At 34.9% G+C, this 25393-nt stretch overlaps 1 protein-coding gene across 2 annotated transcripts in view; it reads left to right on the top strand.

Annotated features, from left to right (window-relative positions):
* Grm5 (glutamate metabotropic receptor 5) overlaps positions 1 to 25393 on the top strand; it is a 455620-nt gene that overhangs the window by 172640 nt on the left and 257587 nt on the right. For both annotated transcript variants that reach the window (XM_059271812.1, XM_059271820.1), the window contains exon 2: positions 7825 to 8074. In XM_059271812.1, the coding sequence (XP_059127795.1) occupies positions 7825 to 8074 (250 nt within the window). The remainder of the gene's footprint in view (positions 1 to 7824; positions 8075 to 25393) is intronic.

Here is a 25393-nt window from a genome sequence, read left to right as displayed (position 1 = left end):
TATTCTATAGGGCTAGCATGAGAATCTGGGTCACAGTGTCTGCCTCAACATTTCATTTTCCCGCGGGAAGAACATCCAGAGAAAGGAATGAGAAAAAGTCTCCAAAATATTTTTAAGAGAAAGGGATCATATTTTTTTTCACACTGCAGATCTAAACTTAAACTACATTAACAAGGCAATTAAAATGAAAACACTCTGGAAGTCTTAGTGTCAAAATCCACATTACCCTTCATGCCTGTCAATGATGCCATTAAGAAGGCAACATTAGATGAGGAAACAGCTCTCTTTAAAAAAGCCCCCTTTTATACAGATCATTGTCTCTATAAAGCTATAATGCAGCACTGAATATTTTGTAGGAATGTATTTAGAATTAAATGTTGATTATTAAGAGTGACATGGACTGAATTGTTAAGTGCCAAATTGTACAGGATTCTACTTTATCTGGAAACTCGGCACAACAATTATTTGATAAATAATATGTTTGTTGAGATAAGTTTCAAATGAAACATTTAATCGTGAGTAAAAGTGTGTTTGGAAGAACTATGCAGCTGGTCATCCTAGTGTCTGGCTTAAGAGTAACAATATCAGATGAAAGGATATAGGTTTGGACATTTGAAAGACAGAGGCTGAAGTTCCATCTCTTCTATTAACTAGAAATCAATTATTTGGCAAACTTTCTCATCACCAACACCTCATTTGTAAATCTGTGAAATAATGCCCTGTATCATGCTAACTTCTTCATATTAATTAGTTTTCATATTAATGCATTTGGATTAGCAAGTACACTACTTGATATTTACATAATTACATAAACTCTAGGTAAATGCCACCTTTCTTCATGGTAATGATGGTAATGATGATGACAGAAGGTATAAAATCACCTATTGAGTTTGTGTTCTGGACCACTCCCCTGTGTTAATCACTTTGAAAAGAAGTTCCCTTCTGAAACTCAATAAACAAAATCTCTCTCTAGATTTCCATGCCTAACTCTTATTGCCAATGTGTTTTCTTCTTCCTCTTCACCTGCAAGTGCCTCAGAGAAGTTACATAAATGCATGGTCTCCACTTTTAAAACTCCATCCACGTATGCCCACCCCTATCAAGTTCTGTATTACCTGAATCATTGAATATATTTATTGCATGTTTAGTTTCAGAAATAAATGTCAGCTTTTATTTTCAAGTAATACATAGATGCTTGACTCTTTTATAGTACTATGCAGGATTGTCTTTTTATCACACCTTATGCTCTCACACGCCACTGTTGCTATCCACAATCCATTATTGCTATCTATTGCAAAGACTGACAAGCACTTCAACTCATATTTCTCTTTTCTGAATCAGAATGCCCTTTTGGGGTTCTTAACAGCCACTCTTACTTGGATATTTCAGAAAAAAATTTAAAAATTGATCCTTGGCTTAGTCAGTGCTATATTATTGTGAAGAGATACCATGGCCATAGTAATTCTTATAAAAGAAAATATTTAATTAGGGTTCATTTAAAGTTTCAGAAATTAGTTCATTATCATCATGGTGGGATGTATGTCAGCATGGAGGTGCTGGAGAAGTAGCTGAGAGTTATACATCCAGATCAGCAGGTAGCAGGGAGAGAGAACAAGAAACTGGGCCTGGTTTGGGCTCTTGAAACCCCAAAACCCATGCCCAGTGACATACTTATTTCAACAAGGCCACATCTCCTAGTCCTCCTAAAGTAATGCCACTCCCTGTGATAACTAAGCATTCATATCTATGAGCCATTCTTAGTCAAACCACTACATTCCTTTTCTGTAATCCATTTAAAAAACAAAGGCAATTTTTAAAAATTTAATCTGTGTTTCTAAATTTCATTCTTCTCCACTGTGTCTATGCCAACTAACCTGTCCCAAGTATATGACTATAGTTTCTTGGATTGGGAGAAGATATCCTTCACAACTACAAGTATTGGAACTAAAGGTAAAAAAGAAAAAGTCATTCAGACTCGTTGACTTGGACATGCATCACAGGTTCAACAGTCATGCAATCCTTTTTTTGCTTGATTCCTTCATCTTTTGCATGTTAGTATATATGGCCATACCTTATTTCATTAAAACAAAAATCCTTTTCACAATTCCTCTGCCACCTGAAAAATAATTTTCTATAGATTTATTCTTACTGACATGTAGCCACATTTTATAGTCCTAATTTACATGATAGCTTTCATTTTTAATGACTGGATTCCATACTGGAAACACAATTATTTTCTAAGCTTTTTCTTCCTTATATATGTTACTTAAAGTCTATTTCTCTCTTTAAGAAATTTGCAGACATTTTCCTAATGTTCCCATTGTTTCTAAATGTGTACAGAATACGGAGTTTATGTCAACTCTTGGGAGCAGCTACACTTTCAACTTTCCCATTTATTCAAATACATATGCTCATGTTTATTTTTTATATTTTGCATTTATTTACTTATTTATGTGTATATGAGAGAGACAGTGTGAACACCTGTACATACACATGATACAGTGTGCATGTGTATTATCTGAGGACAGCTTACAGGAGACTCTTTTCTCCTTCTGTAATACAAGCCCTACAGATTAAGCATAGGTCTTCAGTCTTAACCAGCAAGCAATTTTACCCAGTTCCATGTCTTTTTTTTTAAATGACCAGATTACACTGGATTTTTGACAATAAATCCAAGTTGTGATTTCATAAACATTTTATGTCAAATATGTATTTAAACTTTTTAGAGTGGTTGTAAGTTTGAGACATAACAGAATAGAGGATACAAAAATTTCCTCTATGTCATCTGTCTCTTTCATATAGGACATTTTAGGTATGCCTCTGTAAAATCACATTTTCTTCTTCTGCTTTAAGCTTAATATTTTGTCTAAAGTTCATGAATAATGCTATTAGCTTTAATAGGATATTAGCTTTAATAGGATATATTTGTCAGGATATTCTGCTGGAGAGCGGTGAAAGATTCTAGAATTCTCTTCACTACTCCAATAGGTGAACTGAGTCCAAGCTAATTACCAGATATTCTAAATGTGTGAAAAATATATACTAACTGTAAATATTTAAGTGTGCTATTTTTGTTTCAGGTGATAAAGCTGAGAATATGGTTTCTAAATTGAAGTTAAAATTAAGTTTCTTCAATACAAATATCTTTCCTCTACTCCAGTTTGCTTTATGTAACATGTTGCATAATAAGTAAAGACAGTGTTAATGCAAAATTGTTAGTAGCAGTTTAAAGACCATGAAGTTTTCAGATACATTTTCTTGTTTAATTATAAATTTATTGGATTTTATTAGTTATATCATGATCATTATACCTAATTTCAAGCATTTTATGTGACTGACTCCACATTAAATCAAAGCATTGCTAGTAAAATAGCTGAGAAACAGATTTGTCTAAAAATAAAAAGAATAGTAAATTACTCAGATTACCGTAAAATGAATAATTTAGGCCTCTGGGCACATTTTCAAGCAAGCACCCTTTAAACTTTGTTAATTGCAAAATAACTGGATAATCCACCTGCCACTATCACAGAGGTTTCTTGTTGCTTCTAATTCTAGAGACAAACAGAAATCCTTGCAGCTTGCTCATTGCTGTTTGGGCTGGGAGTCAAGCTAGCATGGTCTGCTGTATGCTGTGTATGGATAGAACTACACAGAACTTCATCCTGAAAATCTAAGGAGCTCATCTGAACAAGGTACCTGTGTGATGGTAGAACACACAGGTAGCAAAAATCAGATATGTGCTCCAGGCAAGATTTATCCATTAACCTGTTTGCTTACTGTTATTTCTGTATAGCCCAGGGCTCTGTACCTGGATGCCTCAAAGGCCTCATTTACTTGACATTTGCTATTCTTGATAAGATACTATCTCCTATGTGTACCTGATTTTAGGCTAGTTACACTTTCATATTCTATAACTTGGCTGTCTTACAATAATACTCCCGAATTCTTCATACCAATCTATCTGGCCCATATAATTGGACTTTTGAGGTTCTCAGGGGTCAATCATGGAAGACCAAAGTGAGATGACTCTTTACTTTTGGACCTGCATGGAACTCAGTCTTTACACACTACTCATATTTATAACTCTGAACCTTAAGAGAATTGACTGTGTTGTCTATGGAATGCCAGTAATAACACTCACCTCAAAAAATATTATGAAGCCGGGCGGTGGTGGCGCACGCCTTTAATCCCAGCACTCGGGAGGCAGAGCCAGGCGGATCTCTGTGAGTTCGAGGCCAGCCTGGACTACCAAGTTGAGTCCCAGGAAAGGCACAAAGCTACACAGAGAAACCCTATCTCGAAAAACCAAAATAAATAAGTAAATAAATAAATATTATGAGAATTCATTGGAATAACATATAATAGCCCTGGTATGATTCCTCTCACAGATGACTGTCAATCTTAGTCTTCATTTTTCATTGACTTTATACAGCTCTGATTCTTCCTCAAGATCGTTGGCTGCATTGGTCCATGAGAATGGAGGGAGCAGAAGCAGGGAACAGGGTTCAGAAGGTGTAGATACAAAGAGATAGCCCTCTGGGAGACTGACTTCGGTGAATCAGCCCAGCTTTATTCCAGAGTATATGAAATATATAGGATTAGGGTAGCCTGGGGACAAACCCTAATTTGCATTAAATGACAGGCTCCTATCATATAGCTGAATTAGTGGAAGCATGGACCTATCGAAATGGCTATAGCACTTGCCTAATTACCATGTGGGTCATCAGGGGAAGAATGTTTTTGGGGAATTGTGTCAAGAGTCATCCTTGAGGTAAGTCAGGAATCCTGGGCCTAGAGACATCCTCCAGATAAGGATAGGTAGAGAGCAGGAAACCTTTCCTGAGGGGAGGGAGTCCTCCATGTTGCCGAGCTTAGAGAAAACTGCCAGACAATGGTAGACTGCAACCTCTGATCAGCAGGGCCTTCCAACAACTTTAAAATATGCCAAATGTCATGAGGAAAAGCCCACAAAGCCTTAACTGTATGCAAATAACTACAGGACACTGAGCAAATCTGGGAGCAGAAGAGATGGCTCTTCACAGGGAAGAGCATACCAGTTGGTTGTCCAGTGCTAAACAGTCAGTCCTGAAAACATTCATACAAGGAGCATTATATGGACTCAGCAGGTTATATTTTGGAATATATAGATATAAACATACATATACACATGCAATAAAAAGTGATGAAAAAAGAGGTCATAAATTTGAAGAAGGGAATGTTATAAAATGATTTAGAGGGGGGAATGGAAGGAGGAAAGTTATAAATAAAATATAATCTCAAAAATAAGCAAAAAAAGCAGGAAGAAGAAAAAGATGATCTCATTCCCCATCCCCTTCCTTTTATTGCCCCCCTTCATCCCCAGTTTACTCATGGAGATCTCTTATGTTTCCCCTTCTCACAGTGACCCATGCATCTCTCTTAGGGTTCTCCTTGTTTCCTTGCTTCTCTGGAGCTGTGGGTTGGTCCTGCCTTAACTGAATGTATCAGGCTTTACTGTGCCCCCATGGGAGAACTTACCACTTTGAAAGAGGAGATGGGAGATAGGTTGTGAGGGGAAGGCAGAGGGAGCAGGAGGAAGGATGAGAGGGGGATCTGTGGTTGGTATGTAAAATGAATAATTTTTTAAAATAAAAATTATTATCATATTCTCATGTCCAAAAATTGTAGTGGATTTCAGAATTATCCCCATCATCAACTGTTCTTTGATTATATAGAATGAAAATTAACTTTTTTATAAGCTTACACATCTCCTCATGACAAGAAATAAATCTCAGTTGAGAATACGATGGGTGTTTTGCATTTTAGAATACCAAGTAATAATTTCATGACTATTAATATATGATATAAAATACATATCTTATTGAGGGACTACCTGCAGGTGTCATACAGCGAAACAAACCACACAGAGAAATAAGAATGAACACCTGGTGCAGATTGACTTTGTCAACCTGGATCAGACTTCAGAGAGTCTAATGCCAGGCTGTTCATTGTCAGTATATATAAAACACAGTACAGTTTGGGGAAAGGTTTCCAGAAAACAGTCAATCCAATCACTCCAATTCCAAGTGTACAATAAAGCGTAAGCTGCAACTACATAGTGACTCTTTACGAAGTACATGTGACTATGAATGTGGATTCTATAGCTAAAAGGCCTAATATCTAGTGTGGACTCTGACCAATAGTATAGATGCCAGCAGGCCATAAAGTATTTGTGACATCTAAAGGAGGGAAATAATCGAGAGAGGGAAGAGTCTGGGATAATTATTCTGGGAATTAGGGTGAAGTCTATCCCTTCAGACAGCAAAAGGGTCACCAGTTTGTTAATAATCTCTTCTCACTGATTTCTGGATGGAGTGTAGGTATTTGATTTTATCTCCTCCATTGAGGAAACATCCCTGTATGATTAACATTTCTGGGCCTCTTAATGCTTCTCTGTGAGTACAAAGACCTTTGTGCCTCCAACATTTTATATAATAGGATACTCTATATTTCTAAGTCACCTATATTATATGTATATTATATATAGTATATATTTTATGTATGTTTGTATGTATACAGTGTGTATATAAATATATATGCATATGTATACTGTGAATGAACCACATGTATATGCTTTGGCTGAAAAGGCAAATTGTTTTATATATGTTGTGTCGCCACAGCAGAATAATTACTACTAGATAATGCATGCAAAAAAAAAAGGTTATTTGGATCAATACTTTGGGTCCAAATAACACAGTGATAATGTTTAGCTTTATTATTAAATTGTGGGGAAAAATAAAGGAAATCAGTTTCATACAGAAAAGGAATGTGTACAAACAAGGAAACAAGACGCTGTGTAAGAACTAAACTTTCCCTTTTCATGAGTAGTGGAAACGAATCTACCCTGGCAGACCTTACCCACCTACCAGAAGAAGTCATCTGAGAATGAATCCTGATGGTCTGATCACATTCTCTTAGGCCCACTTAAAATACCACCACATCAATGTGAGCACACTGGAGACCAAATTCCCAAACCAGGATCCTTAGAGGATAAACCATATCAAAACCTCAGCAGTGGGATGAAATTATCATACAATGAGACTCAAAGGGACAAAGAGATAGCACAGAATAAAAACAGCAGATAAATGCTTTCTACCATTTTATATTAAAATATGAGTATATGTTAAACAGAAGACAAGTTGGAATGCTGAAGAGAAAATTGCACATTCGTGATCATCAAGGCTGTGTTTGATGCTGTCAATAAATGCAAACATCTTAAAACTGTGCTTTGGTTGATGAACACTTGGTTCCTACACAATCAAATACTATTCAGCTATAAGAAAGAATGAAATCCTGCCATTGTGACAACATGGATGGAGATGGGAAACATTATATTATGTGAATAAGTTAAGACTGAAATGTAAATACTACATGACCTCACTGATAAGAGACATCTGGAAAAGTTCTTTTTACAGAAATTGAGAATAAAAGGGTAAAGGGCGGCAACCAGAGGGGAAGTAAGGAAAGGAAGAGGCGGAGCAAGGTTGGTTAACTGGTATTATCATTGTTAGTTTGGAGAGAGATGTTCTGGTTAGATGGTAACATGAACTGTTCATTTTGAAAAGTTAGAAGAAACAATTGTTGGATTTTTAAACAGAAAAGGAAAATAATGAAACTTAAGAAAACAGAAAAATTGAACAATTTGAACCTTGTACAATGTATGAATGAATATACTGAGACATTAGTTTGTTCTACATTTCAGTTAAGAGAAAAGATTCTTATTGTACCTAATAAATGAATTTCTCTCATTTCAATATCTCTTTTTGTACGTTCATTTACATACAGGCAACTATGGAGAAAGTGGGATGGAGGCTTTCAAAGATATGTCAGCCAAGGAAGGGATTTGCATCGCCCACTCTTACAAAATCTACAGCAATGCTGGGGAGCAGAGCTTCGACAAGTTGTTGAAGAAGCTCAGAAGTCACTTGCCCAAGGCCCGGGTGGTAGCCTGCTTCTGTGAAGGCATGACAGTGAGAGGTCTGTTGATGGCCATGAGACGCTTGGGTCTAGCAGGAGAGTTTCTGCTTTTGGGCAGGTAAGTGGCAATGAACAAAGTGATACCCAAACTTTGCCTTTATTCTTTTGCTGCGTAAGGACTGCTGTGTTAGAATTTTAATCTGTGTACCAGAAGAGTGTAACTAACATAAAACATCGTAAAGACCAGAGAGAATGATGGAAAGTAAATAGCTAATGTGCCAATTTGTGATGAATGTGAAGACACAGAGTCTTCACAACCTCAAAAATCATGATAAGGAATAAGGTGCTTTCTTTAAAGGTGATATCAAAAAACATATATAAGTAAAATTTGTTGGTATTAATTTTAATAGAGTTTGGGATTTAAAATAAGGTATTATTTTTCAATATATCTGATATCCCATTGTCTGATCAGCTACACTGATACTAGATAAAATTATAAAACATTAGCCTCTACAAAGATTGATTTGTAATTATCCAGATATTTCACTTGATTGATACAACTTACTGATTCCATGTGGCTATAGCTAAATCTATATTAGTATTTTCAAAGAAATAATAAAAACTCAATACAATGTGACTATGTATAATATAAAAATGCATGTAATGTACATGTGTTTAGATATACATTTGCAATATATGTATTGTGATGTTTCCTATGAGTAATTAATTCATTTGATAAAGGAGGGTGTGGACTAACAGAACTTAAACTTGGAAAATCAAAAAACAAAGAGAGCCCATGTGTGTTCTAGTCCCAGTACAAACGCAAGATGCACGAAAGATGACTGTGTTAACTTCCCTCGAGGTCAGGATCCTGTGTACTAAGAAACACCAATACATGATCTACATCTAAAAGATGGGCAAGACCAATGTCATGTGTCATGTACTCAAGTGTAGGTCCCTCCACTTGTCCAGCCTTCTTTTATTAAGTCCCCAACTGGGGACTCTGTGTAAGAGTAGGAAGAAGTGCCAGTGATTTATTTATTCTACTCATTTCAAATGATATTATCCTAAAACAGCATCACAAAATACCCTTAATATCTGGCTAAATGTTTGAGTACCACATATCAAGCAAATAAATGTATAAAGTATACCATTATAATCACTAAGAGGATGCTATAGTTTTTAATGGAATGCTCTCTGGAGTGAGAAAATGTGATTTTTTTTTTTTTTTAGTCATAGGGGACTTTTTCAATTCTACCCTTAAAGATGTCATATATCGTACACCCTTTCTGAAAAACTGGACAATTTGTCATGTATCATATACCCAATCTGAAAAATTGAAAAGGATTAGCCTAAAAAATACTGCTTTCTTAGTAACTCTGTCCACAACAGGAAGGCATCTCAGTTGTTATCTTTCGATAGCTTTTAAATTTAACTACATTTCATTTATTTTCAAAATGCTTCATGAAACTTCTAACTCACATTTAGCTCCTGCCCAGCTATATTTTCTGGCTGTCACTTTATTTACCTAATTCTCTTGTTTGAAATGAGAGCAGTAAATTAATGTAATTATTTTGATACGAGGCCACGTTTCATTCATAATAATTGTATTAGAAACGATTTCTTTTAAATTAATGTTACACATTTTGTCTAAAGTGTCTTTAATAATTCAAGTCCTGACCTCAGTAGTAGATATGTACTGTTTAGTTTTGTAGAGCTCCAGAATGTGTCCATTGATACTCTTTGTATTCCAAAGGGTGAGGTTAATACTTGAGAGGAAAGAGGAAAAAAAAAAAAAAAAAACAACAGAGCATTAAACAGTCTGATGTTTTCCTAACAGGAGATAAGATTTTTCAGATCATATTTGAATCTTTTTCCATCATTAGATGTCAGAATGTAGGCATTATTGACGAAACACAATTTAATATTTATGATGGCTACAATATTCCACATACGACTGTATCGCTTGATATATCACAAAATTAAAATTCAGACTGTGATAATTTAACGTTAATTCTGGATGTACTAAATACAGAAAGTTCTTTCCAAGTTATTTAAACTAGAGAAAACAGATTTGTAATCTTTAGTCAGAGATTCTTTAATCCCTTCATTGATCAGTTACTTTATGATTCATATTTACTTGAGCTTTTATTTACTTTATCTATGAGTACTTTTGTTTAAAATTTTTTCTTTATTCTGAATTAAAAAAATATTTCCCTATAATAGCCACATCTTTACACATTATTTTCTCTGAAAGGACACATCATAATCTTTCAATGATTTTGGGCAATAACATGATCTAGAGTTCCAATTATCTGTGAAATACTATATCTTCAGTCACTTTTAATGGGAAGTCACTTGGTGTGTTAATAAAACTATTTGCAGGAGAATTTATCAAATAAACAGATGTTTTATACCAAATACTATATGAAATTCTTTCTCTGCATTATATCATGCAACCTTTCATTTGACAAATATTTAGTATCTACTTCATTAAAATGCTTGAGCTATGTTTTTGGATGAAACAGAAAATAGTTTTTACTCTGATGTATTTCCCAGATGGTAATATAGTCTAAAAAAATCCATGAGAACAATTGACATGTTGAAATCTGTCATCATGTCTTTTTTGTTGAAAAATAATCTAAGACTTTAAAATGTTTAATAATACCATTATATGAAAGAAAAACAAATTTTAGGAGTTATAAGAAGAACACCTACCTCTTTCCTTATTTTTAAAGTAAAGAAACTGGTAGCCACATGGATCAGAAAGCAGAATCAAAGTCACACATAAATCCAGTAGTAACAGCTGGCAATCCAGCCCTTTTTTTTCTGCAAACTTATCTCCTATAGAATAGCAGAGGGACATTCTAAACTGATAACAAACTCAAGGCTCTACATAGCTATTCCCTAGAAAATTCTATTAGTTTATCAATATACACTGTACACTGAAGTTTCTTGGTCCTGCCCATCTTGCCAGTGCAGCTGCCATTTTTTTTTATAAAATAATCACTCAGAGGCTTAAGATTAATTACAAACTGTTTGGTCTATGGCTCAGGCTTATTGCTAGCTAACTATTTCATCTTAAATTAACCCATTTCTATTAATTTATGTATCACCAGATGTCTCATGGCTTTAACTGGATTCTATTACATCTTGCTCCTCCGAAGCTCTCAGTGTCTCCCCTACCTCCATCTTTCTTCTCGCTGTTATCTTTGTTTGGATTTCTTGTCTGGCTATAACCTATCTTGCCAAAACAGCTTTTTTATTAACCAATAGTAGCAACACATATTCACAGCTTACAGAAAGACCATCCCACAGCAATGTATGCCCATGTTCTAAGATTATTTTGTTTTTCTGTGTTCATCTAATATCATTTTTTTTGTCTCTTGTGTTGCCTGATTCATACTTGGATGAATGAGTCTCACAATGTAGAAACCAAAGCTGTAGGATATGGACAATTCTCATCATTAGTGAGTCCTTTGTTTCACTCTCTAGTTATCTAGGGACAGGGATGCTTAACATGCCATTCAGTTAACATATTTGGCAGGACTAAGAAAACTCTGTTGCAAACACCTCCATTCTTCATCAATAGATATTTCCATTGTGCTACAAATAAATAGAATATGAGTACCTCATAGACCCAGACATTCGGTGTTCCCATTTGAGCTCTGGATAGTCTGTTGTCTTAATAAAGTCACATTGTCTGGATCCATGAAGTCACTTTGCAAAACACCTTCGCCTGTATATAAGAAAGGAAACAGAAGTGGAATCGTGATAGCATTTCTAAAGGTGCTTATTTTTCTAGAATGAATATGCTGTCTATTTTTTTTTTAAGACAGAGTCTTTCTATGTAGCCCTGTTGTCCTGGGACTCACTCTGCAAATCAGGCCAGCCTTGAACTCATAGAGATCCACTTCTCCCTGCCTCTCCAGTTCTGTGATTAAAGACATGCTATCATGCCCAGCATGAATACACTGCCTTATTTCTAGACTTGATAATATAGTACCAGAGATACAGCATTTAAAAGTTATAAGATTTAATATAAACTTAAAAATGATAATATTTTAATTAGCTATTTAAAGATAGTTTTGTTAATTACATCTGTATGTGTGTTTGAAATGAAACTCCATATAAAGGTAAATGCAGTTAAATTTCAAAACTACTTGAAAATTATAAGCAGAATTTCTTAGTATGAAGTAACTCAACCTCCATTAGTTTCAAAGTGGAAAGAATAAGCATATTCTAACAAATACATTTGCAGATAAACTAGTAAACAGCTATTTTAGTAAAACCATAATAATAGTTATTAACCCTGAGTGACAGATATTCCTCTCTATCTTTACACATCGTCAGTTTCAATTCAAAACTAAAGTTGTTTGCAAACACGTATGCTTAACTTCCTCTAGACTCTTTGATACAATTAAATTGCTGGGAAAGACCAGAGGATTTTGAATGGAGTTTCAGGAAGGATGAAGGGCAATGATGGAAACACAGACAGAAGAGAGAGGGCTCCATTTCTATTCTAAACAGTATTACACAAGTCAGGACTTACATGCTTATGATTTTAATAATATCACTCTTGTACAGGATAGGAAATGAAAGATTTCAATAGGTTTAATAGGCAGACAGGATAACTTACCCAGCTTACACAATTATAAATAATGCAAAGACATAAGAATCCTCACAAATAGATGTTTCAACACTTGGAAATTCTCACTTTAATTTTGTCTTACGTTTAGTTTTGTTTTGTGAGTTCTTCTTTTGAACATTTAAAAAACTTGATAAAAATCCATGAATACTATAGACACGTGTATCATTATACATCTGTAATCTAAATAAAGCTAGAAAAATTGTGTCCCATCTTGGCAATATTTTGTTGTGTTCACATGCATTGATTTGGCAAGACCAGAATAATCACATGAAGTCCTGTCTATAAGCAGCCAGCTGTTTAGTTGTATGTACATCAAACTCTCTAGACCACATGGGTCAAGGACAGACAGTAGAGAGAATACATGGACAAGCAGTCTGTAACAGATTATGATAGATGCCATTTTTGTGCCACTTGTACAGAAAATGAAAAAAAAAAGTTAAGGACATTTTATAGCAGTGTTTTTGTTTGTCAATATGTAATTTATAAATAACAGTTTAAAGGGGGAAATATACATGCAAAGAAATAGAGAACTGACAGATTTCTATTTCTTCTCCAACACAAGGAGTTCTTAAAGTATTTGCTGGTTGCTAAACTTTTAACTTCAAATGTCATCATAATGTTTTATGCTGTGACTTTAAAGTGAGAGTCACAGTGTACATCTTTTCCTATACCTATAATGGATATAACAGCTCAGTTTTCTGCAGCCAACCTCTTATATAGTCATGCTCCTAGTTCATTTTATTTCTGTTTATATTTCTTGATTGATTTTAATGGCTCATTTTAAAATAAGGAAAATAAGTTATTAATCAATGTTGAAAATGTTTTTAAGCCAGTTATTTAATTTTAACCTTGTTGTGGCATTTTAGACAATGTAAGAATATAATTTTTTTACTGTCATCATTAAGACCCATAAGATCTGAATATTTCCTTCAAAGGCCAGTCAACGAGGTATGTTTAGTTAGTCATTTAATTTTGGATTCTAGGAAGATCAAAGCTTAAACATATGGGAACATGTATCATTTAAAGTACTCTAGAGATAAAGCAATAACCCAAGCAGGTTGACTCCTCAATTGGAGCAGAAGTAAAATCATTAGTAGGTTTAAAGGTTTGAACACAGAAAAATAACACTTACTTGTGGTGGACTTGTGTTCCCCAAAATATTGTGCATGCTAATAAACTTACCTGGTGTCAGAGAAGAGAACAGCCACAAAAATTAAACATAGAGGTTAGGCAGTGGTAGCACACGCCTTTAATCCTACCATTCTAGAGGCAGAAATTCCTCTGGATCTCTGTGAGTTCAAGGTCACATTGGAAACAGCCAGGCATGGTGACTCACGCCTTTAATCCCAGAAAGTGAACCTTTAATCCCAGGGAGTGATGGCAGAAAGCAGAAAGATTTATACGGCGTGAGGACAAGAAACTAGAAGCATTTTGGCTGGTTAAGCTTTCAGGCTTTGGAGCAGCACAGTTCAGCTGAGACCCGTTCTGATGAGGACACAGAAGCTTCCAGTTTGAGGAAACAGGATCAGCTGAGGAACTGGCGAGGTGAGGTAGCTGTGGCTTGTTCTGCTTCTCTGATCTTCCAGCCTTCACCCCAATAACTGGCCTCAGGTTTGATTTAATTAATAAGATCTTTTAAGACTCCTGGTACACTTACTCACATTGTAATTGTCAATGACAAGTAAAGAAGGCGCGCGCACGTGTGTGTGTGTGTGTGTGTGTGTGTGTGTGTGTGTGTGTGTGTGTGTACTGTACACATGTATGTGTAGGTGGTGGCATTGGGTTAACAACATGTCACTAAAGTGTAGAAAACCAAAAGAAAGACATGATTAATAAGCAGTTTCCTACATTATCCTTAAAATATTACTTCATCTGTTACAATGAGAAGAAAAGATTCAGCTGCACTATAATCAAAAAGGCGCAATGAGGAGAGGACAGTTTAGCTATACTGTAATAAAAACAGTTCTCAGAATAACACCAAATTTAATATTTGCCCTTGTGCTGTCACAGAAAGTATTGTGAGATTTAACTCTGTGAATGTTTTAAAGACAGATTAAACAGTAGCCCAGTTTTCATTTGAAATCAACAGGAGTGAGTCATAGAGACTAATGTATACTAAATAATTAAAGATGACATCTTTGATCTATAACTACATGGATATTCTAACACTGCTTCTACCCTCCAAAGTCACAGGGAAATTGTTGCATCACAGGGATGTCATTCTATATTTTTTTTTAAAAGGCCAAGTGATGCATGCATGCATGATTCTTCCAACCTTATCAGATAGGTGTGTCTATCCCCAGGTAAGAAATGGAGAAGAAAAGAATTAAAACTTTTGTATCTCCACCACTTTACCCCCAAGCAGGGGAAAATTCTCCCAAACGCTTGAAATTGGAAAACTAAGATATTCTCTAAAGTCCCTTCTTATGTTGATCATCTTAACTTAGCTTTGAAAATTGAAAATCTGAAACTGAGAAGTATAACTTGTCTATAGCCAGCAAGATCAATAGATGTTTAACTTAAATTTGGGTTTTACTGGTGACCTTGAAAGGTGTTCTGGGTCTGAAAACCAGAAAAATCTAAAAAGGAGACAAGAGGTCCAACAATGGAGAAGAATTTTGATTAGAGGGAAAACAACCCAGAACTTCTAAGTCTTCTATTGGACTAGAGCATTTACATCCCAGAGTTCTGCTAGTTTGGGAAATGACTGTACTTATAAAATACATTTAGGATATTTTGATAGCTGGATATTAATAATACATATTAATAGAGTGCTGTGTTGAGCAAAGACTTTTATATATTATTGATCTTGTGTGCCAATTTATTGACTCTCTTTAGCAAATCTATTTGGAAGCTATCATTTACCTAATTTTATAGCTGAGGAAATAGAAAGAAAACCTACTTGTTAAAGATCATGCAGGCAGTGCCCAAGAGGACACTGAGAGCAAGCCTGTGTCCTTAACCATAGTGGTGAGCCATCTGGAGGGCTTTGATGAGCCTTATATTCAGAAATAAATCTAGCCTTACTGGTATGAAATATCAATGACTTTTTTCTCTTTGGCCAATATAGAGAAACTATGACAAAGGAAAATAGGGTAATTAAATTCTTCAAAACAGAGTTTTCTTAAAGTAAAAATAAGTCCAGTGTACCTTTCTTTAAAGAAAACAAAACAAACTATACACGCCAAAAAACAAACAAACAAACAAAAAACAGTGACGACATGGAATACTTGAGCCAACCAATTTTCACAGGAAATCACTGCGGTAAAAAAAAGTGCAGGTTTCAGTAAGTGAGAAAAGATTTAATACACTTTATAAGTTGGGCAAACATCTGTAGATAATCAAAGACAAACACAGAATACTATGATTTAATAAAAGCAGGTCAGAGCCGTGTGCTTTTACTTGGTTTTCTAGAAAACTGATATGATTAATGGAATTCACACAAGATAAGGTAAAGCTTTACTGACGCATAGTCACGTTCATTTGCCTAATGTCTTTGGCTGAATGATGTATTGAATAGTTGTTAAAGAAACCATGTGTCCTATGAAACGTAACATATTATCTGTCTGTCTGACTACTTAAAGATTTGGAGATTCTGATCCGGTGTTCACAAAACTAAAGCTGTCACTAATTACTTATACAACAATATTAAGACTTATGCTTTCAGCATTCACTCAGAAACTCTTGTGCTTTGCATGTTATTCTGTTTTTAGACTTCTCTTCTCTTAGAAGTTTAGGGACTTGGTGACACCAGTAGGACCAGTCATAAGAGCTTTGTTAGATAAATGGGGACAGGTTGTAATGTTTAGCACTGTGTTTCTCACTACTCAGAAGGACAAGAACAATGGAGTTTTTAATTCTTTCTTCAACTTCCTGGAACATATTGTTCAAAGTAACAAGAATAAGCAATACACCTGAAAGACCCTCTATTCAGCTCTGAATGATTCAGTTTTATCTAAAATTTTTAATATTGCTAAGTACAATAGGGGATGTACATTTTGGTTACACATATTTGTCCTTCTAAAGAAGATATGTTTTATTACATTAATTTGCCAGATTGAGTTAATGACAATGAGTAAATGCTTCCTTTCTTTACTTTTCAGGCATCTTTCTGAGAGTCAATTTATATAAAAATTACTTGTGACAAACTTACACAAAATAATCTTAAGACATTCCTCTTGATTCTCTTTGAAATCTGTAATCTGGCACACATTATCCTTTAACATGTTGCTTGAATCTGTCTATCAGTTTTCCTACTCTAAAAAAAATGAGACCACAAATTATAATTAACTAAGAACAGCTTGAAAAGATGGTTTAGCACTTAAGAGCACTTGTTTTTACAGAGGACATGAGTTTGATTCACAGCATGCACACAGTGACTCAAAACCATCTATAATTCCAGTTTCTAAGGGCCCAATGCTCTCTTGTGATCTCTACAAGCACCAAGGATGCATATGGTATGCAGACATATATGTAGTCAAAGTGCTTGTGCACATAAAATAAATCTTTTCAAAAAAAATTGATAATTAGGAAATCATGGGCCCAGTTGGAACAGATACATATCAAAATCAACAGCGAACCCAGTACAAATACCTATGAGCTGATTATGGAAACCCACTCTGCACAGTGCCAGTTTTAAGACATCTTCATCTTCTCAGAATCAAAACTTGTATGCTGTCTCAAATGCACCTGCCTTACAGTATCATCTGCAGGGCTTCCTCCCTGAAATCACACGCACGTTTTGAACTGCACAGTTGGGATTATCATGTAAGATGTTTTCCCTACTGTTGTTGGGGTTTTGAACTCCAGTACAGCCTCTTAATAGCCTAATAAGTATTCATTTCTTCTCCTGTCTTTTCCTCTTTCTCATTATCTCAAGAGCTTTTTGAAATGTGGGCAGTGGGTTGTTAATCTTCATGGCTTTTACACCTAACACATTATATTGAGAATGCTTGAAACTTCAGATAAAAAACCAACAACAACAGGTTTGGCAGTTACATATAGCTAGAGTAATTTCTCCGATAATTATCATTAGACTAAAAAGGCAAGATTCTAGGTCTTTTGAAGACACAAAGCAAACTAAAGGCATGCTGTTGGGCAAGAAAGCCAGCTAAAAGCCTCCTGGTAGAGGACAGAGATCATTCCTCAAGATGCCCTCCCTGTTATTTTACTAAAGAGCTCTATTTCATAGCTTTTAGTACTTATGGGGATAACTGGCTTTGGCCAATCATCAGTGAAAATGTCTTCTCTATGTTACATAACCATGCACTCAACTAATCAACTTTTCCAATGGGAAAGTCAATTTATTAAAATACGTTGAAACAAAGAAGCCTGTAGACAACTTTGGATCATAATTGTGCTTTTATATAAGAAAATCTAGTAGGAATTAACCTGTCTATCTGTCTGTCTGTCTCTCTTTCTGTGTCTCTGTCTCTGTCTCTCTCTGTGTGTGTGTGTGTGTGTGTGTGTGTGTGTGTGTGTGTGTGTGAGAGAGAGAGAGAGAGAGAGAGAGAGAGAGAGAGAGAGAGAGAGAGAGAGAGAGAGAGAGAGAGAGAGAGTATGCACATTTATACAGATGTGTGATGAAGCCAGAGAACAATCAGTTTTCATTCCAGAAGGTGCTGGCTACATTGTTTTGTTTTGTTTTTTTCTTCAGACAACTGTATTCACTGGTCTGAAACTCACCAAGTAGGCTTGAGAACTTGCTAGTGAGTGTCAAGTATTTACCTGAATCTATTTTCCCAGTGCTCAGATTATAAGCACATGAATCATGTCAGGGACTTCTTTCTTTTTTGTTACATGTAGATTCTACGGCTCAAACTCAGCAACTTGTGCCTTCAAGGCAAGCACTTTAATCTCCCCTGCACCTTATTTTATAGACAAAAACACACATCTGATTTTTAAATTACTTTCACTTTCCCCCACCTTCTTCTTTTTCTCTTTCTCCTCTGCTTTCATTTAGTACATAAATACATGTGTTCCTCTCCTAAACAGTCTTGCTCTTACAGCCCCCTGATAACCACAGCTGCATTTTCTCCTCTTGCATGTTTGACTGTCGTTAAACTGTTCCCATCTTTTATATACACTATCAAATGCAGTTAATTTATTTTGTGGTTCCTGCATTTCATTCTATGATCCAGGCCTCTCTGACAATAATATTATTTGTGCTTTTTTTTTTTTTTTACTTTTACTCAATTAATTCAACCATATTAAAAAAAAAAACAATGCTAGGAAGCTTAGGATTATTTTTTTAAGGCAGATAATGCCACATAATTTTTCCCCACTTAAATAGCAATAATGCTTCCTTCATTAAAATTCATGTTTAATAGGACAGGTTCTGTATTGGTGTAAGAGTACTATATATCTTTTTGTATATTCATAGGTGATTCCATATTTGGTCTTTGATACTAGTTATATGGTGATGTAGTGTCTTTTTAATAATGTTTCACAGTATGGATAAGATCAATAAGGTACATAATCTCAGTTTCATAATCTTGTCATTTGTAAAAATTGTTGTTCAACACTAATTTTAGAAGTTTGTAAATTATAAAAATAGGCTGTTGGGTATTAAATATCAAAGGCTGAAAGTTGCAGTGATACTAAATGTTCTAAATAAGAAAGGATGGTTTTCATACGTATTTTTATCATTCCATAATGGAATTCTGCCTTGTGAAAAGTGTATTATCCTCAATTATTACAGTGTTTCAAGATTTTTGTTAGTAAGTTTTACATTTCTAATTATTGTATGGTAAAAATCCACTGGGTGTTTTTATGATTCTTATGCTTTTTTAATATTCATAATTTTCTACAGAAACTTTGTGTTTTCTGCTGGAATTATAACTATATAATTATAGGATAACTGAGTCATTGCCACACCCATCACCTTCTCCATTTATTCCCCTTTCTCAGCTCTCTACATTCACTAAAATCTATAACTTACCTTGCGCAATAATAATGGCAATAGGTATCCATTTCTGTACTTGAATTGAGGAAATTTGGATTATAGTTTTTTTCCACAATATCTTTATGGTTTATGTTTATCAAATTTACTTTCACCCCTTTTTACACTGAACTAATGGCCATCCCAAATGTTTGTGTTTTTATATCAAAATATACAAATTAGTTTCTCTCTGTCTCTCTGTCTCTGTCTCTCTTCATACACACACACACACACACACACACACACACACACACACACACACACACACACAGTTTGCACAAACAAGAATAAGAATGAAAGAATAAAATTATGAACCTAAATGATTGATATACAATTTATTCCATCTCAATTAATAATTTAAGAGTTTATATTTGCATTCCAGCACAAGATAATACAAAATACACGTTTATCCTTACTCTTTAAACATCCATGAATTTTTGCTTCATTTATAATAAATCTAGTTTTAACAACATTATAAACTCCTTTCCTGTGTTTTCACCCATTTTGCATTGTCCTCTCATCCACTCTAGTCCAACCACAACAGTCTTGATCTGTTCCCACCTAAGGGCCTTTTCAACAATCATGTGTCTAAATCAGTCTTCCCTCAGATATCCTTATTATTAGAGTTCTCATCTGAAAAGTTCATTCATACATCACCTTCTCAATGTTTCCCCAGTTCCCCAATATAAGTATTTCTACTCAGATCCCTCACTCTTACTATTTTAATTAACCTTTCCCTGGAGATCTTCATTGTATTTCTCATCTGAAATCTTCATTTATAAACTTCCTCATTTGTGTATAAAGCATATGCCCCTTCACACAAATCCATCTACTATCAACTTTATTTTTGTTAACAGTGCTTGTTGCTTCCTAATGCCTTATATAATTTCTTATTAATTTTGCTTATTGCCATTCTCATCTGTGATATAAATAACCACCATGATGGCAATTTTCTCCCTATTCTATTTACTATTACGGTATATGGAAAAATACCCTGAACAAAATAACTAACTTATGGTCATATCTCCGATGCAAGTTAATACAAAGATATTATCAATTATACAAATCATTTATGCACTCTGAGAAAAGTATTTCCTTTTTTATGATAGAAACAACCTGCTATAATAGAACTTTTAATACTCAGTGTGGCAAATAGAATTACTTAGAGTTTCATGGTTAGAAGGCTAGCATAATTTGAGATGAGAGACAGCAGGTCTTGGGAAAGAAGCACACAATCCCTTACTATTCAAGGAAGAAGATGCAGGATTTCAGACCACCAGGACAGTCCTCTCACTGCTGTTCTCAACTTAATTTGGACAGTTGAGTCTTCACTCAGAAAATTCACATAGCGTATTTGAAGAAATTTGAAAACTGAAAATTCTAGACCTCTTCATGAATGTGAACACACCCATTAAGATGAGTCATTTGAGTCCATGCTTGATCCTGGGGTATGACCCAATGCCATGTCCAAGTTGGAACATGACAAACCTGTCCAGGAGGTGGCCACAATAACAGCAGCAGAGGTAAAGTAGTGGAAGATATTCCCAGCAATTACTTGGTTAAGTTATTATCATTTGCATAAATGTTGAATTTGAATTTACGTAGAGGTTTCTGTGTACTTTTTCATTTCTCAAAAAAAAAAAAAAAAGAATTGTTTGTATCAGTCATTTAGCCTCAGAGAAAGGTACATCTTTTTTTAAAAAAATCCATTGTAAGTAACCTTTTTGCTTTCGGCAATCAGCTCTAATGATAGGTCAAAAGTATTAAGGTCTATCCACATTTAATACAGAATTCTCAAGAAACAGTTATAGCTTGACACTTTCATTTTGTCTTTCTACCTTCTAGACTAGGTTTAATGATGTAACAAATTAAAAAAATTAAAAATCAGTGTTTAGCACTTATGTGGGAAATTGTATTTCTAAGTTTATGTAATTTCATGATGTTCAAATAAACAAAGCTTTGTGGGTTTTTCTTCAGTTTGACTTAATTTAGAATTTATTTCTGTGAATTCTGAGGCATGCCATGATCATAACAATACTAATAATTTATACTGCATTGTAATGTTAAAAATGACAAAATGCTTTCATGGGCATTATGCCATTTAATTCTGTTTAGCCAGTGACTGCTTGCATGACAGTTCAGTGACAATATGGCCAGATGGCTGAAAACAGACACTGGGTGTTGAAACACACTAAACACACTAACTACTGTCTAGTCTTGCAGGTCCACAGGCTCTTAGAAAGCATGCATGAGGTCTTCAATGTCTACTTTAAAATGAAAGCAGAAAAAATAAGTAATCCAATTGGCTATGTATGTAATTAGTCTGACCTGTGAGTTTACACGTTTCTGCCTGGGTTTTTCTTTCTTTTTTTAGATTTATTTTTATTGATTTACATCTTCAATAAGTTTCTATATCATTGCCACTTTGTATCAAATATAACATAGTTAAAAAAAGACCATGCAGCCTACATGAAGATAATGTAGTTCCAATGGTCTCGTTATAGTTGGAGTAAGTAGCTCTAATTGTAGTATCTCTTATTTTATATGAATTATCAGTTATATTTTTTCTATTAGAGGCAAGATATTTTTACTAGTCCAGTCTGTTCAAGAATGAGACACCATTTCATCAGTTGTTTACATCCCTTTTCCTTTCAACTTAATTTTATAAATTGATAAATGAGTTTTATCTAATCATAAAGCTTTAATAAGTCCTTTTTATTGAAGAAGTAAATATCTTTTCTGATATGAAATGACAATACTTTATGGTAATTACTTAGATGCTGGGAAAGTAAAAAAAAATTGAATTACTGGTGCTCTAATGGGCCTAGATTATTATATAATTGTTAATAAACTCAGTGAGCTACTGTGTAAGCATTTCTTTGCTCACATGTACACCTTTAAGAAAATCATTCAGACTGAGACATGAGGACTTTGAAAGCCAGATGGATATGGACAATGGAAAATGCTTTTCTTTTCAGGTATGGGAGAGGAAATGAGAGAATCTGAATATGATGAGACAGGACCACAATGAATCAAACACAAGACACTTCCAAACTAAAAAACAAAAGTAAACAGTCTTTACTATATAATAAACTAAATATTCACTGATATTATATACTTGGTCTTTAATTCAGAATGTAGACCATGCCAATTTTTTTTTTTTTTTTTGGTTTTTCGAGACAAGGTTTCTCTGTGTAGTTTTGGTGCCTGTCTTGGATCTCGCTCTGTAGACCAGGCTGTCCTCAAATTCACAGAGATCTGCCTTGCTTTGCCTCCTGAGTGCTGGGATTAAAGGTGTGCTCCACCACCGCCCAGCTAACCATGCCATATTTAAGACAAGATATAAAGGTGTCTGAAGATACCCAAGGCAATATTAACTCTTACATTATATCCCAAACTATCTTAGTTTATTTTAATGTTTCTTCTAAATACAATGATAAGTTCTTAATTCCAGAAAGTATAAACATCTGATTCTAGCTTGTTTCTTCACTTTGACAAATTACATGAAATATTAATTTTTAAAGCATAAGGCAGATTTCAAATAGTTAGTGTTCATAGTACACAACTTGTGACTTACTGCCTGATTTACACTCATCAGGAGTATTCTGAGATGCCTAGAGCTGTAAGTTGAGTGATATCGATTCTCTCATCTTGACAAGTGTCACAGAAAACACTGATTTGTTTGTTTAAGACACAACTCATGTCTCAATTTATATAATTAATATAGCAGAGTAAAATATTAATAAAAAACATTGTCAGCTGTTTTTGTATGGTATCTGCTTCATTATCAGCCAACATATGTGATATAAATCACAGAATGGGAAACTCAGCAAGACTTCCAAACAAGACATTAGAATCAAAATGCTTCCTTGACAACCGATGAATAAGTATCATGATGAGGAAAAACTAAGGGAGGGAAATTGTAAAAATAGTAGAAGAAACTTAAACTGAACACAGCTCTAACTGTGGCTCTCTGGTGGAGAAAGGGAAAGCCATAGTCTCATCTAAAGAGTGTCTTAGGCTCTCACTGCTGCTATGAAACACCATAACCAAAAGCAACTTGAGAAGGAAATTATTTATTTGGCTTACACTTCCACATTTTAGTGAATCATTAAAGGAAGTCAGTACAGAAACTCAAACAAAGCCAGAACCTGGAGGCAAGAGCTGATGCAGAAGACATGGAGTGTTGCTGCTTACTGGCTTGCTCTTTGTGTCTTGGTCATTCTGCTTTTTTTTTTTCAATATAGAACATAGGACTACCAGCCCATGAGTTTCCCTACCCACAATGGAGTGGATCCTCCCACATCAATCACTAATTAAGAAAATGGCATACAGACTTCTCTACAGCTCAATTTTCTCAACTTAGGCTTCCTTCTCTCTTATGATTCTAACTTGTGTCAAGTTGACATATAACTAGCCAGCAAAAAGGGTAAACCAAGTGTCCCTGATGATAAGAATCTAGCAATTCTGCCCACTGTACAAGCACACAGCTCTCAGAAGCTTTACAGTCAGCTGTAGGTCTTTCTAAGACAGGGACATCGAGTGAGCTGGTTACACTTTGCAGATGGTCCATGTGACTCAGAAAGTTACATCTGGGGCATCATTTTGAGAGAGAATCTAATGCTTAAAATTGAGCTACCTTTGGGAGCTAATAACAAAATAATCACAAGTTATGGAGATTAAATATAAACTGCTCAAGCTCTAGAGTGAGAGGAAACCCTGGGAGGCAGCTGTGGAAAGTGAGGGAGCTGGACACTCACAAACACAGACAGACAATTGGCAAGAGGTTCAAACATTCAGTTGGCAAGAGGTTCAGCCAAAGCAGTGAAGTACACAGGGAAAGAGAGCCCCTGCAGTCAATGCTGGGGAGTAGACCTCAACAGTTCAGGATAATTCTGGACTTTGAAAGCAGTAAATCTAGGGTCAGATAATATCTCCAGGATCCCCTTTCTTTGAAATGTTCATTCCTGTGGACTCTAAGATCTCTGAAGCCCCTGTGGACTCCTTTACATCCACAATTGCATCCCCTCCAACCTGCTGGAGGATTAATGCTTAGTGGTACTGAAACCACAAGGACAAGTCATTCTGTAGAGATGTCCCTCCTGTAGTTGCTTCTCATATTCCAAACACATCTGAGAGACTCCCAGATAGACCTCTAACCACTCCAGTGAGTACAATTTGGGGGTCTTAAGGTGTTTTTGGAGATCCTACTCGGTCCTCAGAAGTTACCCTTTCATTTTAGAAAGTTCTCCCACTTGCCCCTTTCTTCATTTTCCATTCCTTTATATAATGTTGACTTCCTCTATCTCCTTTCATCGCCCCTTTTCTTGAATTCATTTATTTAATTGATCCTCATGTTTATCCTAAATAATTTTAAATATCATGAACAATCAACATTAATTTTGTGCATTTGTTTTGTGATTACTAGTAAAGTGTTAGTGGAAATTAATGGATTTTCAATTTTTTTATCTATCTTGTATGGTCTGTTATTGTTTCAGCCATCTATTTACTATCAGTGGGATTTACTATTACTTGGGATTGAATCCTAAAAAATAAGCTAATTATTAGAAAAATCCTTGAGTAAAACAAGAAAAGATATCCAAAACATCAGATCTTCAAAATCATAACACAAATACAAAATACAGGAAAAAACAGGTATATGACAACTATAAAAGATCACACCAAGCACTAATAAACTTCGAGATACTGAGATAGGTTTATGTCCAGGTGAAGAACTGAAAATATTTTTAATCAAATTAATAAATGACTGAAAGAAGATACAGACAAGCACATAAAGTAAGGAAATCAATCAAGAACATGAAAAGAAAAATCAACCGTATAAGAGG

This window comes from Peromyscus eremicus, chromosome 1, assembly GCF_949786415.1.
Source record: "Peromyscus eremicus chromosome 1, PerEre_H2_v1, whole genome shotgun sequence".
NCBI classification, from domain to species: domain Eukaryota; kingdom Metazoa; phylum Chordata; class Mammalia; order Rodentia; family Cricetidae; genus Peromyscus; species Peromyscus eremicus.
The sequence above is the reverse complement of the archived record's forward strand: the minus strand, read 5'-3'. Positions and strand labels throughout refer to the sequence as shown.